At 51.7% G+C, this 13802-nt stretch overlaps 1 protein-coding gene across 6 annotated transcripts in view; it reads left to right on the top strand.

Annotated features, from left to right (window-relative positions):
* HOXD3 (homeobox D3) overlaps positions 1-10543 on the top strand; it is a 30892-nt gene extending 20349 nt beyond the window's left edge. For 3 of the 6 annotated variants that reach the window (XM_072932279.1, XM_072932281.1, XM_072932282.1), the window contains 3 exons: positions 3503-3586; positions 6866-7411; positions 7803-10543. In XM_072932279.1, the coding sequence (XP_072788380.1) occupies positions 6916-7411; positions 7803-8554 (1248 nt within the window). In that variant the 5' untranslated portion in view covers positions 3503-3586; positions 6866-6915 and the 3' untranslated portion in view covers positions 8555-10543. Of the gene's footprint in view, positions 1-477; positions 3403-3502; positions 3587-6865; positions 7412-7802 lie in introns of those variants that run through there. The other 3 variants (XM_072932283.1, XM_072932284.1, XM_072932280.1) reach the window with 2 other exon arrangements.
* Positions 10544-13802: the final 3259 nt, after the last annotated feature.

Genomic DNA, 13802 nt, shown 5'->3' on the forward strand with positions numbered 1-13802 from the left:
TTTTCCCCCCAACGCTTTTTTGGCCTCCAGACAGGGGCAGTCCCCGCTGCCCCGCATCTTCCCGGTCCGGAGAAGGAGAAAGCAAAAAGTCGCGCACGCCAGTGGGCCCCAGCGCCTGTCCGCCAGAGCAGCGTTGCTGCGGAGCTGCCCCCCGCACAGGCTCCCGGCCGCAGCTGGTTCCAAATACCTCCTCTGTCTCCGCTGGGAATTTCTGCGCGCTGGGATCATCCCGCGGAATTCACCCTTTTCCCCTGCTCCGCCAGCCCCGCGGGGCGCGTAAGTGCGGGGCCGCGGTGCGGAGCGGTGCGGAGCGGGCTGGGCAGCGCGGGCGGGCGCGCAGGGCGCGGGGCCGCCCGCCCCACGGGGCCCGGCGCGGCAGCCCCGCTGCGCGGGGGCGCGGGGAGCGCGCCTGCCTCGGCCCCGGCGCGCTGCGAGCCGATCACGTGGGCCGATATGCCTGTATTTTAAGGCAGTGCCTATATTTCTGATTATAAAGGGATTTCTCCTGCTCGCCCCCAAAATTCATCAATGGCCGCACGATTTAAAACCAAAACAAAACAAGAGCCGGCCAATTGCTGTCGTTGGTTCCAGGAGGCTGATGGCTAAAAGGTTGTGTGTTGATTTTTTTTTTTTTTAAAGCCCAACAAATTCCGATTTCCACTTGCTCTCTTTTATTGGTAGTTGAGCCTGAGCCTGTTTTCGTTCTGTCGGGAATTCTGGTGTATGGAAATATTTGTAAAACCGCAAGATAAGGTTTAGGAGAGTATTGTCTGCAGACAAAGGGTGAAGGATATATTCTAAGAACTGCAAGCGCAGATGCTGAAAAGTGAGGAACCCAGGTTTATGATAAATTGATACACAGGTAAGCAACTGCATGACAAAATGGGACGTTTAACCGCAGGGGCTGTATTATCTCCTTTACTCAGACACGGTCTGGAATTTGTTTGCAATCTCTGCCCATAGTGGCTACAAATGTATGGAGTGGTCTCCACCTACTTGAACGTTTTAAGCTGTATCTTCTTTTTGTTATGTTCTTTAAATAAAAAGTGAACTCATTTCCAAAAGCTAGGGGAATACGTTTAACCCTATCCTTTCCCCAGTTTTCGGTGGGTTCAGGAAGGGAATTACAAATAAGCAAACAAACGAGGGAGAGAACTTTGTTTGCTGGATGCTCCCATTGCCAAAGTGAGATTGAGCATCACGTTAATGCGTTGCCGTGGTTAGCCGGGCAGGGGGTAGCCGTGTTGCTTTGTAAAGGGCGATTTAAAATAGGCTCATCGGTAACGTAGCCCCTACACAGGATCTCTCAAATGTTCGTGCCAAGTGTCTTCCCGAACCTTTTTCCCTGGCAGCGCATTCGTGTTCCTTAGTGGCTGTTGTTTTCCTTCCGCAGTTGTTTTAGTACTGCTGTTACCAGTATGCTTATGCCTTCGAGTAACACATGCGATTTGAAGCACGGCTTGATATTTATCTACCGAGAAGTTTCTTGCCCTGCATTTGTGTGGTTTGATCAATAAGGCGGTGGGAAGATGCCTGGGGGGGACCGGTGCCTCTCCAGGCAGACTGGGGGTCTGGAAACGGCCACACAGCCACCCCGCAAACACTACCAGCTCAGCTCCCGCTTGGGCTGCTGCAACTAGCCCGACTCTGCCAGGAAAGTCTTTTTCTACTGACTGGTGGCTTGCCTGGAGCCCGGGTGAAGTCTCGCTTATGGCTGTAGTAAAGCCCCTGCGTAAAGCCCGCGTTGTGCTGTCGAGCGAGAGTGTGTGTAAGGTTGGAACGGACCCTGCCCTCCCCGAGTCACCCGGGCGAGTCCTCGGTGGGGGTCGGAGTGCCCCGAAGGAAACAGGGTGGGAGGCCAGGGGAGAAGGAGAAAGTTAGGGTGTTTGTTTATTTATTTATTTATTTATTATTTTCTGTTGCGTGTTGCTCTGCTCGATCAGAAGTTAAAAGCACTGAACATTTTTCTTAGCTGTATGCCTCCAAGCTGCTGGCCTGCCAAGTTAGTCAGCTGAATCCAATTACTGCAAGCAGCATTTCATTTGGCTCGATGGAAGCACTCACTTATAACTTCACCTAAAATTTCAATAATACCTATATTGGTCCCACGCCTGAATAATTCTAAAGATTTCCCTGGGTTCAGCTCTGGCAACGTCTTCTCCGAGCGCTGGGAGACGAGCACAACCCCAGCGTGCCCAGACTCCTCTCTCCACAGTACAAACTTTGGGGGTTATTCCTGTGGCCGTGGAGGTCTTGATATTTGGCCAAGCTCTGGCTAAATAAAGCATGTTTAGAGTTAGAAGGCTATCGCTTGTGAGGCTGAGAAGCTGCTTCGGAAAGAGATGAGAAGTCGATAATTAATTAGGCACAAAATGAAAACTTACCGTGTTAATCAACAATGGCTAACAATGACTCGGTTTGCAATATTATGATCTCCCCGCTCAGGGGCTAAGGTGCAACCCACTTTAGGTTGCCTTCATATACCGTCTAAAGTGCTATTTCTAATGAATTCTCTTTAAAAAAATAAAGCACTTAAAGTTGACGTACGCCCACGTGAATACATTATATAAGACGTTACCGGGACAGGCCTGGGCCAGGAACCTGAGCGAGCATCATGTGTAATCATGAAGCTCCACTTCCCTAACTCCAGTTTGCCAGCATAAATTAAGGTGATTTGGAAGGGGAATGTAGCATCCTACTGAGTTTGGTTAGGGAGAGAGAAGACTTGGTGGAAAGTTGTAAGATCTGTTGTGTTGTGAGTTATCGGAGGCGCTTCCGTTGGTTGTTCATTAAGTGGTGAGTTATTACTATACGAGCCAAAGGTCATTTCAAAGGCTTATGGTGGCTAGATATCGTCTTTATAATGACCTGGGCTTCTTTGTGGGGGATTTTCTGGCACTCTTAAGTTCTTAAAGTCCTGTATCGACACATTGCACAGACAAAGGCAAAATACTCATTTCGAGACGCAAATGTTTGCAGCGCATTTTCGATGCTGGGACTTCTTCGCTTATCTTTCTCTCTGTCTTACTCGGTACCTGGGGGGAGAAATGGAGAGAGACCCGCGCTAGCTTCGTTTCCGCGGAACTCCTCGCGGGCCGTGGATGAGGGCGGCGGGAGAGGAGCTTGTGACCCTCGAAGGTGCCCGCAGCTCCCCCGCAAAGGCGCTCCCTTAGCCCGTGCGCTGCCTCCCCGCGCCCCGGCCGGGGCTGGACTGCGCTCGGGAAGGCAGGATGGGTTCGTGGCTGGGGCGGCTGCCGCAGGCCGCCCGGCCCGGCTCCGACCCGCAACCGGAGTATTTTGCACGTTTGTTTGCTCCCCGCCTCTCTCAAAGCGCTATTAATAAATGAAGAGAAACATCTACCCTTTGTCTGGTAAAAGATCTGACGCGGACGGAAAGACACGGTGAGGGGCTGTGGACGAGATGTGCATTTATTAACAAAGTCCTAAGGAAGAAAGTCCAAAACAAAGCAGTTTCCGCTGAGAGTTATCACTTCTGTTGCAGGTCCGTGCCCACGGATTATCCAAAGGAACCTGAAGATCCTACTCACACAGTTAAAGTCAAAAATCAAGAAAAAACGTAAGTTTGGTGAGTTCTCTGAATTTCCTTTTCCATCCGTCTCTCTCTTTCCCTATCGCGACAGGCCCGTCACAGGGAGCACAACCCGGCCCCGGCCCATGCCCGCCGAGCGGGGAGAGCTGCCCAGCCGGCGGCACCCCGGGCGCGCCGCCGCCCCGCAGGTCGGATAAAGAACGGCCCGCAGAAAGCCCCGCTGGAAGCCGCCCCTGTTCCGCGGAAGTTGAGCCCGGCTGGGGAGCAGCCAAGGCCTGGACCCAGCCGCGGGGAGCGGGTGGCTCCCCGAGGGGCTCCATAGCTGGTGTAAGAGGCCCCACGGCAGCCACTGCCCTGTCTCGCAGGGCCCCTTCGCGCTCCCCAGTGCTCTCCCAGACGAGCCATCCCCCGGCTCGGGCGCAGCCCCAGCGCTGGCTGCCCAGCTGCCCTGCTTGCGGCCGGGTCCGGCGGCGGCTCCAGCGCTTTCCTTATATACAGGGCTGCCCCGGGCCGGCGGCCGGGAAACGTGCCGAGCGGGGGATTCTTTTGCCGGGCTCCCTCCTACGCGCCGGCTGCTTTGCACTTCTGAAAGTGCCGGGGCTTGGGAAGTGTTTTCCTTTTCATTCCTGGCCGGAGCGTTTACTGCCACGGCGCTAGCAGTCATAAATTTTGCTACAACCGCAATGACAGGTGCATTGATATGCACCCTGAGAGCTCCGGCTGCTTTAATAACCGCTTCGCTGGCCGCTCTCACCGCCTCTTATTTATTCGGTATCATATTAGATATTGATCCGAAGCAGAATTAAGTGTAGTGGAAGTTTTAGTAGAGAACTGCTTAATATGAAAGTGTCGGGAGGAAAGCGACTGGCAGCGCCGGGCCGATGTCAGCCTGGGCCAGCCGGGCTCCGCGCACACGCGCGGGTGGAGGTTTGGGCTCCCACCGCTCTCCAGGCAGAGCCTGAGAGGGCCGGCATCCCGCAAAAGCACTGGAACCAGTGGCAGAACAAAAAGTCCCATTATCATGTGCAACGCCTAACAGTTCAGATGAGGTTAACCTTCCTGGAGAGGAAGAAGGGAAATCTGAAACACAGACATGGATACTTTGCGGTTTCCTACCCTCGGTGCCTCCAAGCCCACCTCCCACGGCCCGGCCTCACCATTTGGATGTCACTTTTTTTTTCTTTTTTTTTTTCTTTCTTTCTTTTTTTTTTTTTTTTTTTTTTCTTCCCTGTAGGCTTTTTCTGGCCAAACCACCAAGTGTTGAGCCCCTGCTTTGGTGTTACCTATAAAAACATCACCCCGGGCCTTTCACTCGTGGAAAATCAAACCCTGGATAGGTCTCTCTCTCCCTCCTTCTCTCCCTCTCTCTCTTTTTAAGATCTAAAGATGAGCCACCAAACAGTTGAGCATTGTCCATGTGATTTATGGCCCATAGCCTCCTTTTTAGGTTCAAGCAGAGTTCACAAGCAGTTGGTATTTCAGAAAAGAAATAAGGCTTTTAACAGCTTAACAGCAATATTCTTTCTTAAGATTCTGTGTATTCTTTTGGGAACTATATATCACAAGGCATATAAAACCCTACGCTTAAGGCAGTGTTGTGCTAACAAAAGTCCTCAGTCCAGACCGGTCCCGAAAATGTAGATGACAGAAGTGGGAAAAGAGAGACAGAGTTATTTAGACAAAAAAACTTCCAAGACTCGTCAATATTATCACATAGTATTAAAACTTATTTTTATCGCCACTGTCCATTTCTTCAGACTTTTTAAACTAAAATTTTCCAGGAGAGAAAAACAGTTCCCATTCTGTCAGCTCCACAGATCATCTCAAGCTTTTGTTTAGGAAAGAAAAGGACCCTGGCGGTCTGTGACACAGGATAAACCGCCGAGAGCGGCCGTGGATCGCAGCTCGCTGAGGTTGTTTTGACTTACAGAGATGTGTTTCCCGGTGATTTTAGAGAAGAGATCCACGGTACTTGGCGGGACCAATAGTACTTGCGAGAGAAGAGTACTCTCCTAGTATTGCATAAGTATAGGCAGGAGAAGTATAATTGTCGGATATCTTTCAAAGATTTCTAGGTACTTTTCTCTCGTGTCTTAAGTAGGCTTAAATCCTGCAGAAATAGAAGGAATTTTTAAGATATGTTGATGTACAGACTTACATTGCCAGGTGAAGTATGTGCTAATTTACAAAATTACCAAAAGTGTCAGAGAAAACCCCTACCCCACAAAAAAAAAAAAAAAAAAAAAATTAAGAGCAGGGAATATTAAAAAGCCGCACCAAAACTGCAGAACAATTTCCATCTTGTACTAAGCGCAGAGAAGTTTCGGGAGCAGCAAGGAGAAAGGTAACAGCACCCTGCCTCAGAACATCTGCCCTAAGGGGACTGGGCTCTTTGGGTGGGAGCAGCCTCATGTGGGAGCCGGGGGGCTGGGAGGGGAGAGCCATAAGTTTGCAGGCCGGAAAAAAAAAAAAAGAACCCTCTAAAAATTACCTCAGATGTCCCAGGTTCTTTCTACTGGGTACAAATAAAAGGGACGAGAAACGTTGGATGAGGGAATTTAATTCTTCACAGAATTAAAATAGGGGAGCTGACCTGCGACTTCCTTTATAGTGCAAAGTTAAAGGGAGTGAATGGCGCCGGTTATAGTTTAACTCTGGAGGAATCTGGGGAAAGAAGAAGGGCGGGTTTACAAAGCGGACGGGATTTTTCTGCCTCTGCCCGGCCGCAGCCCGGGCTCCATCCATCATGTCAACCGTGCCCGGCCGTGCGCACGCGTGCCGGGCGGGGGGCGCGGATGCTCTCGGCCGAGATGGGCCACTGGGTCTTTGGGGACACCACCTAGCACAGTTCCTCACTGAGAGCCCTTGCCTACAGCCGCGGGGTCCGATCCAGCCAAACTCGAGTGGGAACGGTCCAAAGGCAAAACAAAGAAAATAAAACATCCCCAAAATGCTTCAAAATGTGGCCTGTACGATGTCCTGCCGATGTGCTCCGTCTCCCCTCGCACCGTCGCTCTCGTGTGGCTCTTTCCCTGCAGTGCCCCGGGTCCTTCCCTGATGCACTCTGCTCTCTCCCTAGTGTGGCCCAGTTTGCCCTGACTCCTGCCTGGTGACCCTGCTCCTCCCCTCTTGTCCCTTGGTCTTTCTTTGGGTCCCGTGCTCCTTCCTTGATGTCTCCCAGCCCTCTCCTGGGTAGGAGGCCGAGGCCGAGTGTGCCGGGGTGCGGGGGGTGCCGGGACCGGCCTGTGCCAGCCGCTACCAGCCTGTTTCCCCTTCTAAAAGTCTCCCTTGTGTCCCTGTTGTTTCCCTCCTCAGGTGGCTGCGAGTGGCCCGGGCCGACGACGTGAGGCGCGGGGCGGCGGTCAATGTTATTTGAGCGGGGGCCGCGGGCCTCGGCGATCGCAGAGCAGAGGATGCAGAAAGCCGCCTACTACGACAACGCAGGGCTCTTCGGGGGCTACACCTACAGCAAGGCCGACGCCTACCCCTACGGCGCGGCCCACCAGCCCTACGGGCAGACCGGCCTGGACGGCGAGTACCCCGGCTCCGCCTGCTCCGTCCAGGGCTCGGCGCCGGGCCGCGCTCCGGCCCACAAGGGCAGCGAGCTGAGCGGGAGCTGCATGCGGCCGGGCGGGGGCGGCCCCGGGGGCAGTCAGCCCCCGGGGATCGGCGAGCATCAGCCCCCGGCCCTGCCGCCCTCCTCCCCGCCCAACCCCCCTCCCAGTGTGCCCCCTCCGAAAAAAGCCAAGGGGGGCCCCAACTCCTCGGGCTCGGCCAGCGCCACTCTCAGCAAGCAGATATTTCCTTGGATGAAGGAGTCCCGGCAGAACTCCAAGCAGAAAAACACCTGCGCACCCCCAGGTAGCCCAAAACCCCCGCCCGACCCACTGCTCGCTCGGGAGCCGGGCTGAATCCCTCGGGCTGAGCCCCCTGGCTCCGGGCCTTGTCTGCTACTCCTCTAGCTGCCATCGCCCCCCAGTTTCCCCCCGCCCCTCCGCTGAGGGGTCCCAGCCCTGCCAGGCGCTGCAGGTGGGACAAGCTGGGGGCGGGGTGCCGCTGGTGGTCTCTGGGGGGAGGCAGCTGCGGGAGGGTGTGCATGTCGGGCCGCCCCCGGGCCCTCTGCACCCCCTCCCCGGGCGCCGACAGAGCGACAGGGTGTATAGCAGGTTTCCGAGGGACCACGGGAGGAAAGGAGGGGGGGGGCTGTCTTTCGTGGAGGGAACCAATGTCTCTTTGTGCCTCTTCCCCGCAGGAGAGAGCTGCGAGGACAAGAGCCCCCCCGGGCCGGCCTCCAAGAGGGTGCGAACAGCCTACACCAGCGCGCAGTTGGTGGAGCTGGAGAAGGAGTTCCACTTCAACCGCTACCTGTGCCGGCCGCGCCGCGTGGAGATGGCCAACCTACTCAACCTGACCGAGCGGCAGATCAAGATCTGGTTCCAGAACCGCCGGATGAAGTACAAAAAGGACCAAAAAGCCAAAGGCATCATGCACTCCCCCGTCGGACAGTCCCCGGACCGCAGCCCCCCTCTAAGCGGCCCAAACCACGTCGGCTACTCCAGCCAGCTCCCCGGCGTCAACAGCCTCAGCTACGACGCGCCCTCGCCCACCTCCTTCGCCAAGTCCCAGCAGAGCATGTACGGGCTGGCCGCCTACACGGCGCCGCTGAGCAGCTGCCTGCCGCAGCAGAAGCGCTACGCGGGCGCGGAGTACGACCCCCATCCCATGCAGAGCGGCGGCGGCGGCTTCGCCAACCCCAGCCTGCAGGGCAGCCCCGTCTACGTGGGGGGCAACTTCGTGGACTCCATGCCGGCCTCAGGTCCCATGTTTAACCTGGGGCACCTGCAGCACCCCTCCTCCGCCAGCGTGGACTACAGCTGCGCCGCCCAGATCCCCGGCGGCCACCACCACGGACCTTGCGACCCCCACCCTACCTACACGGACCTTTCCTCTCACCACACCACTCAGGGACGGATGCAGGAGGCGCCCAAGCTCACGCATCTGTAGCGGGGCGGCGGCCAGCGGGCCCCGCTCCCCTCTCCATTACCTCACTTTTCTGACGGGACAGTGTTACTGTGCTCTCGAGTGCCAACAGTATTAGTGGATTTGTCTCCCTTAGCAGCTCCCTTCTTTCTTCCGCAGCCCCGAGTAGGTCCGTGAGCAGGAGCCTTTCTCTTAGAGCTGTTTTAAGCATGACAGTGCAATATACTGCCAACCGAGGGACTGATAAGCTGGTAATGATGTACTTGAAGGTAAGTCTTAGAGATGCTGTAGTGTTAGCAGCGCGTCATGCTGAGGTGTTTTAGACCAGTCGTGAGCCGGCGGAACTCGCCCGTGCGTAAGCTTATTATTTCAGAGAATTTAATTTATGAGTTCTTCCGTAACGTAAGGATTGCATTGGACTAAATGATATGTATTTATTATTTTAAGCGAGACATTTTTTGTATCACTGATTATTTATCCTCGTCTTAATGTATTTATGTGGGTATTTGTAGAGTTTCTTCACCAATATTTCGGGAGAGGGATTCAGGTCCGTGGTGACTTACATTTCACCTATTTAGTATAATCGGTCTGAACTAGTTGAGAGAGTAGTCTTGAACAGTTGTAACAGTGGCTGGTGTTTGTAGTTTATGTAAGGATTAATTAAGACAGCAAGTCGTAAATCATTAATAGAGTAAAACAAACTGTGGCATCACACAAAGAGCCGTTACACTTAGAAAATATTGAAAATATTTTTAAAGTATTTATTTCTAATTGGCTGCCCCCCCTAGAGCGCCTCGGTGGCTTGTCTGGCAGCTGGCTCAGCCGCGTGAAGCCACCTTCAGATGGAAGCGCAGCCACTTTGTGGAGGCGATCTACAAAGAGGGGCTCTTGGCCATCTTGTTTCAGATCAAATCCTGCGTATGAAAACCTCGGTGAGGTTAACATTTATTTATTGGCTGGGTATCTATCGCGCATATTATTTCAGTGGGCTATTTTTTTTTTCCAATTACACTCTGGCTATCCAAAATAGAAAAGAAATTAGAAGCTTAGAAGGCAAAAAAATTAGAAACCCTCTGATAGTGCTAATTTCATTAGGGTCTCCATAGCAATCCGCGCAGCAGCTGCCGCCTCCTTTGTTATTTTTATACTGTTGTCTTTATACTAACCATAAATCAATTTTTAGACATCTTTGGAAGGCCGAGCTTTTCCTCTTGTGGTTTGTTTGTTGTTTTTTTTTTTTTCCATAAATACAAACTTTGAAAGAAAATTGACAATCAGATACACACAGCCGAAGGGAGACGCTGAGACGGGGTGCGGGCAGTGGCTGGGCGGTGCCGCCGCACTCCCCCGGTGCCCGGCAAGGACAGTCCCACCCGACCTGACCGCGGTAGGGGGGCACCGCCACCTCTCCCTGCCACGAACAGGACGTTTAACACGGGGAAGAAAAAAATAAAGTAACAAGAAGACAAAAAAAATAGGAAAAAGAAAGGGAACAATGCTCTGAACCCTCGTGTTTCCTCCTCTCTAGTTACACGGCTGTATTGAACTCGCTGGATTTACAGAGATACTTCTTTTGTAAACGCTGTGATTAAAGTCTCTTCCTGACAGTACATATCGCTCTGAGAAGACTATTCTTATCTCTTTCTAAAAGTGTCGAGTTAAATATTAATCCAAACTCCTATATTCCCCGCCAAAGCATCTGATGCATCGCTTTCCAGTTTGACAAACACTGCAGCTCCTACTCCATCCTCTAATGACAGACCTGGCATTCCTATTGTGAGAAATATTTTGCTACCTCCCATCCTGGTCAATACAGACAAATTTTCTTTTATTTGTTCTTATTTTCTTTCCCATCCCTGCTTTCTTCCTCGCCATTTGGTATATATGTTCAGCTGAGCACTAAGGATTCAAAATATTACTTAGGGTTTTGTTTTCCCCTCTGTGAGATTTCAGCAATGCTGTGCTACAGTGAAAAGTGTATCTTTTATTAAATTTCACTTTTAACCAAGCAAATTTGGATATTTTTTTTTTACAGATCTGTAAACAAAACAGAACAGAATAAACTTCTTTGTTTGGAGACATATTTTTACCCTTTTAAACCCTAAAATTGTATTCTATGGAAGCTTTCGCACAAATTGTTTCTTAGAACAACACAAAAAGTAATGCTAGACACCACTTGTGATTTACACATCTGTAATGGGCCATAAATATATACATATGTTTGTCTCTCCAAAACTTTCTGCAATCAATGTGCTAACAAACAAAATTGTCCATGTAGGTTTTTTGTGTCTTCTTGAAACACAATATATTTTGCATTACCTGCTTCTATCTGTGAAACAGCAAGGCACCACCATTTCTGCCCAGTGTCCTTTTCCCTTTTGCTTTGTGCTCTGTAGGCTGTTAGTCAAACAGTGTCTGCCCTGACTTACACTATTAGTCCTTCATTAAATCTGCTAAGAAAGAAAAGGCTGCTTAAAGATCTGGGGAAGGAAGGGAGTTCAGAGGAGCCCTGACCACAAACCCTGAATTACTTTCATGTTGCAGAAAGACGGGGCCCACAGACATCGTTTCCAGTGGGGGAGGAGGAGGAGCTCGCGTGAGGGAGAATCTTCTTGTAAATAAACTCACTTTCTTCTCCATGACTCTGGCAGAGTCCTCTTCTTTGTAATGCAATATAAATCCATGATGATAACCTAATTATTAGAAGTAATGTAACTTTAGCAAGATTGCTGGCATTTTTACAATGTTTGTACAAGCATCAGCAATCCAGAGGAGAGATACACTTTGGCACAGGCCAGACTTTTTTTTGGCCCATCATTTAAAACCCATAAATTATAAACAACCTCCTTTCACACTCAACAGGAGCTCAGCTCTTTTGCAGCAGCATCTGATGTGATGAACTCCAGTCACCTATTTAAAACACAACTAGTCAGCCAAGGCCAGGCCTGGGGCTGATCTTAGCTTTGCCTTTCTTTACAAATAGGAGGCACAGCACCCCTTCCTCTCCTTCCCTGCTACCTCCATCTGCTCCAGACCCATAAAAGGGTCAGTGAGCCAGGGCCTCTAAATGCCAGCAGTGGTCTTGCACTATTTGGGATAGGGAGCTGCTGACAGCGCTGGTTGAGAGGTGTCAGGGGTACATTGAGTTTCAGTGAGGCCATGCAAGTTCTTCTGTTCAGATCAGTGGGGTTTGGGTCTCGACTTTCTTGTTTGGCCTTTACAGTAACCCACCATTTAATGGCATTCCAGAAGTTTCCCCAGTGCAAAAAGGAGCTGAGGCTTTGTGTTGTCTCCATGCAGTCAGTGCAGGGCTGAGCTACCTCTCTGCATCCTGTTTCTTTTCGAGGGGGCCCCCATCAGTGTCCCACTGTGCATGGCCTGGTTAGCAGCACCAGGGTAGGGGAACCTAGACAGGCACAGCCAGGGGCTTCCCGGGATGTCACAGTTTTGCAGGTGCCACTTGTGTTTGGCTTGAAAAACAAAGCCCAATGCCTCCTGCTCCATTAGCAAGTACTTCCTGAGCAGACACTGCAGGCTCCCAGCCCTGGTCCATGGGTAGGCCAGGGAAGGACTCAGGGGCATCCCCATGGCTTCCACTATGAGACCACACCAGGGTCATCTGGGGCTGCAGGCAACCTTGTCCAAAGATGAAGAGGATGCAGCTGGCTGCACACCCAGGAGGCAAGGGTATGCAGGGAGGAGGCTGTCTAAGAAAGAGGGAGCCCACCAGCATCAACTAGAAGTCCTCTTACTTTCTTGAGGGCCAGCTGGGTCTTTTGGGCTCCATGGCAAAAAGTCTGAAGGCAGGATCCACCACCGGGGTGCCTGCACCCCTCCAGCCCTACAGGATGCCCTTTGAAACAGCCTGCACGGATGTCTGGGCACTAAAAGGACTACTTGACCAGGGGAAAAAACAGGGTAAAGAGGATAGGGCTGCTGGTCTACCACTGGGAGGGTGCCTTGCTGAGAGCTGTCAGCTGAGGAGAGAGCTGCAGGTTGTGATGCCATCCTTCTATATGCCAGCCTGCTGTGCGTGCCCAGCAGCCACACGCAATGGCAGCCTGGCAGAGGCACAGTGTGCTGCACGGTGGGCAGACCCAGATGTCCAGTGCTCCACTGCAGACCTGCCTGGGAACAAAAGCTGGAGCTGGGCAGGCAGCACAAAGGGGCTGGTGCTGCCAGGGCAATTAGGGTCATGGTGTTGGCTGGGTGTCACAGGATGTTATGCATTGATGAACAAGACACCTCTGCTTTTAAAAGGTGCAAGATAAGCTGGATCAGAGCTCTGTTGGCTGCAGCCACTTTCCAGGGATTGAATGCAAGTTAATTCCTGAACAGGCAATGTCTCTCTGTTCCCATGTGAGAGGCAGCAGTGGGTACCCCATGGTGCTAGCTTGGAGTGGGGCTGCCAGGGGAGTGAGTGAGAGGGCTGGCTCTGTTAAGGGTCATCAATCACACAAAGAGCACTTTGTGCTCGACAGTGGGTCCTCCTACTTCTGCTTGGACCCGAGCCAGCTGGGACACAAGCAAAAACCCCATCCAGCAGAAGCAAAAAGCAGTCCCAGAACCTGAGAGCCACGGAGTAACAGGGCAGGACTGAACCCCTTTGGCCACATAGGCTAAAACACAAAATGGAACACAGTGAGGTATCTGTGCCTGCACATCCCTAGGCCTCTGCAAGTGCTGCTCAGGAGCAGAGGTGAGTCTTTGTGTCTCCTTTTGGAGCCCAAGATCCTGAAGCTTTCTGACCATTCTTGGATGAATTACAGAAAGCTGCAAAGACAATAAGCACCAAGCAGAGTGAAAACAGCAAGGAATTTGTGCTAGACAGGATGGATGTCTTCTGGGTAAAAAATACTAATGAATGTAGAATTTGAATGCTTCATTTTTTTATTTGTTGACACGCAGTTTTCTTGCAACAGCTGAAGTTTTGGGACCGGTAGGCAATCCCATGCTGAGTGAGGTATACCGCCTCAATATTTCCTCTAAGAAACCTGGTCTAGGTTTTAGGATCTTTGGGAGCAAGAAAGGCTAGACAAGACAGAAATCTTGGCTGCAAACTTATTGACACGTCTGTTGACACCTCTGGGTTATCAATAGATGTAATATTTCTGTCCCACCAAATTCACAGCCATGGGACTGGAAACAGGGCTTTATGTGGCAAGGGGCCAGCGTGGAATCACTTTTCAGAGCAAATCTTTACAGAAGAAGAGATAGACTTTCCTCTTCTCTGTGTCCATATAAAGGATCTTTGTCGTTAATCCCACATACT

Source organism: Taeniopygia guttata, chromosome 7, assembly GCF_048771995.1.
Source record: "Taeniopygia guttata chromosome 7, bTaeGut7.mat, whole genome shotgun sequence".
Taxonomy (NCBI): Eukaryota; Metazoa; Chordata; class Aves; order Passeriformes; family Estrildidae; genus Taeniopygia; species Taeniopygia guttata.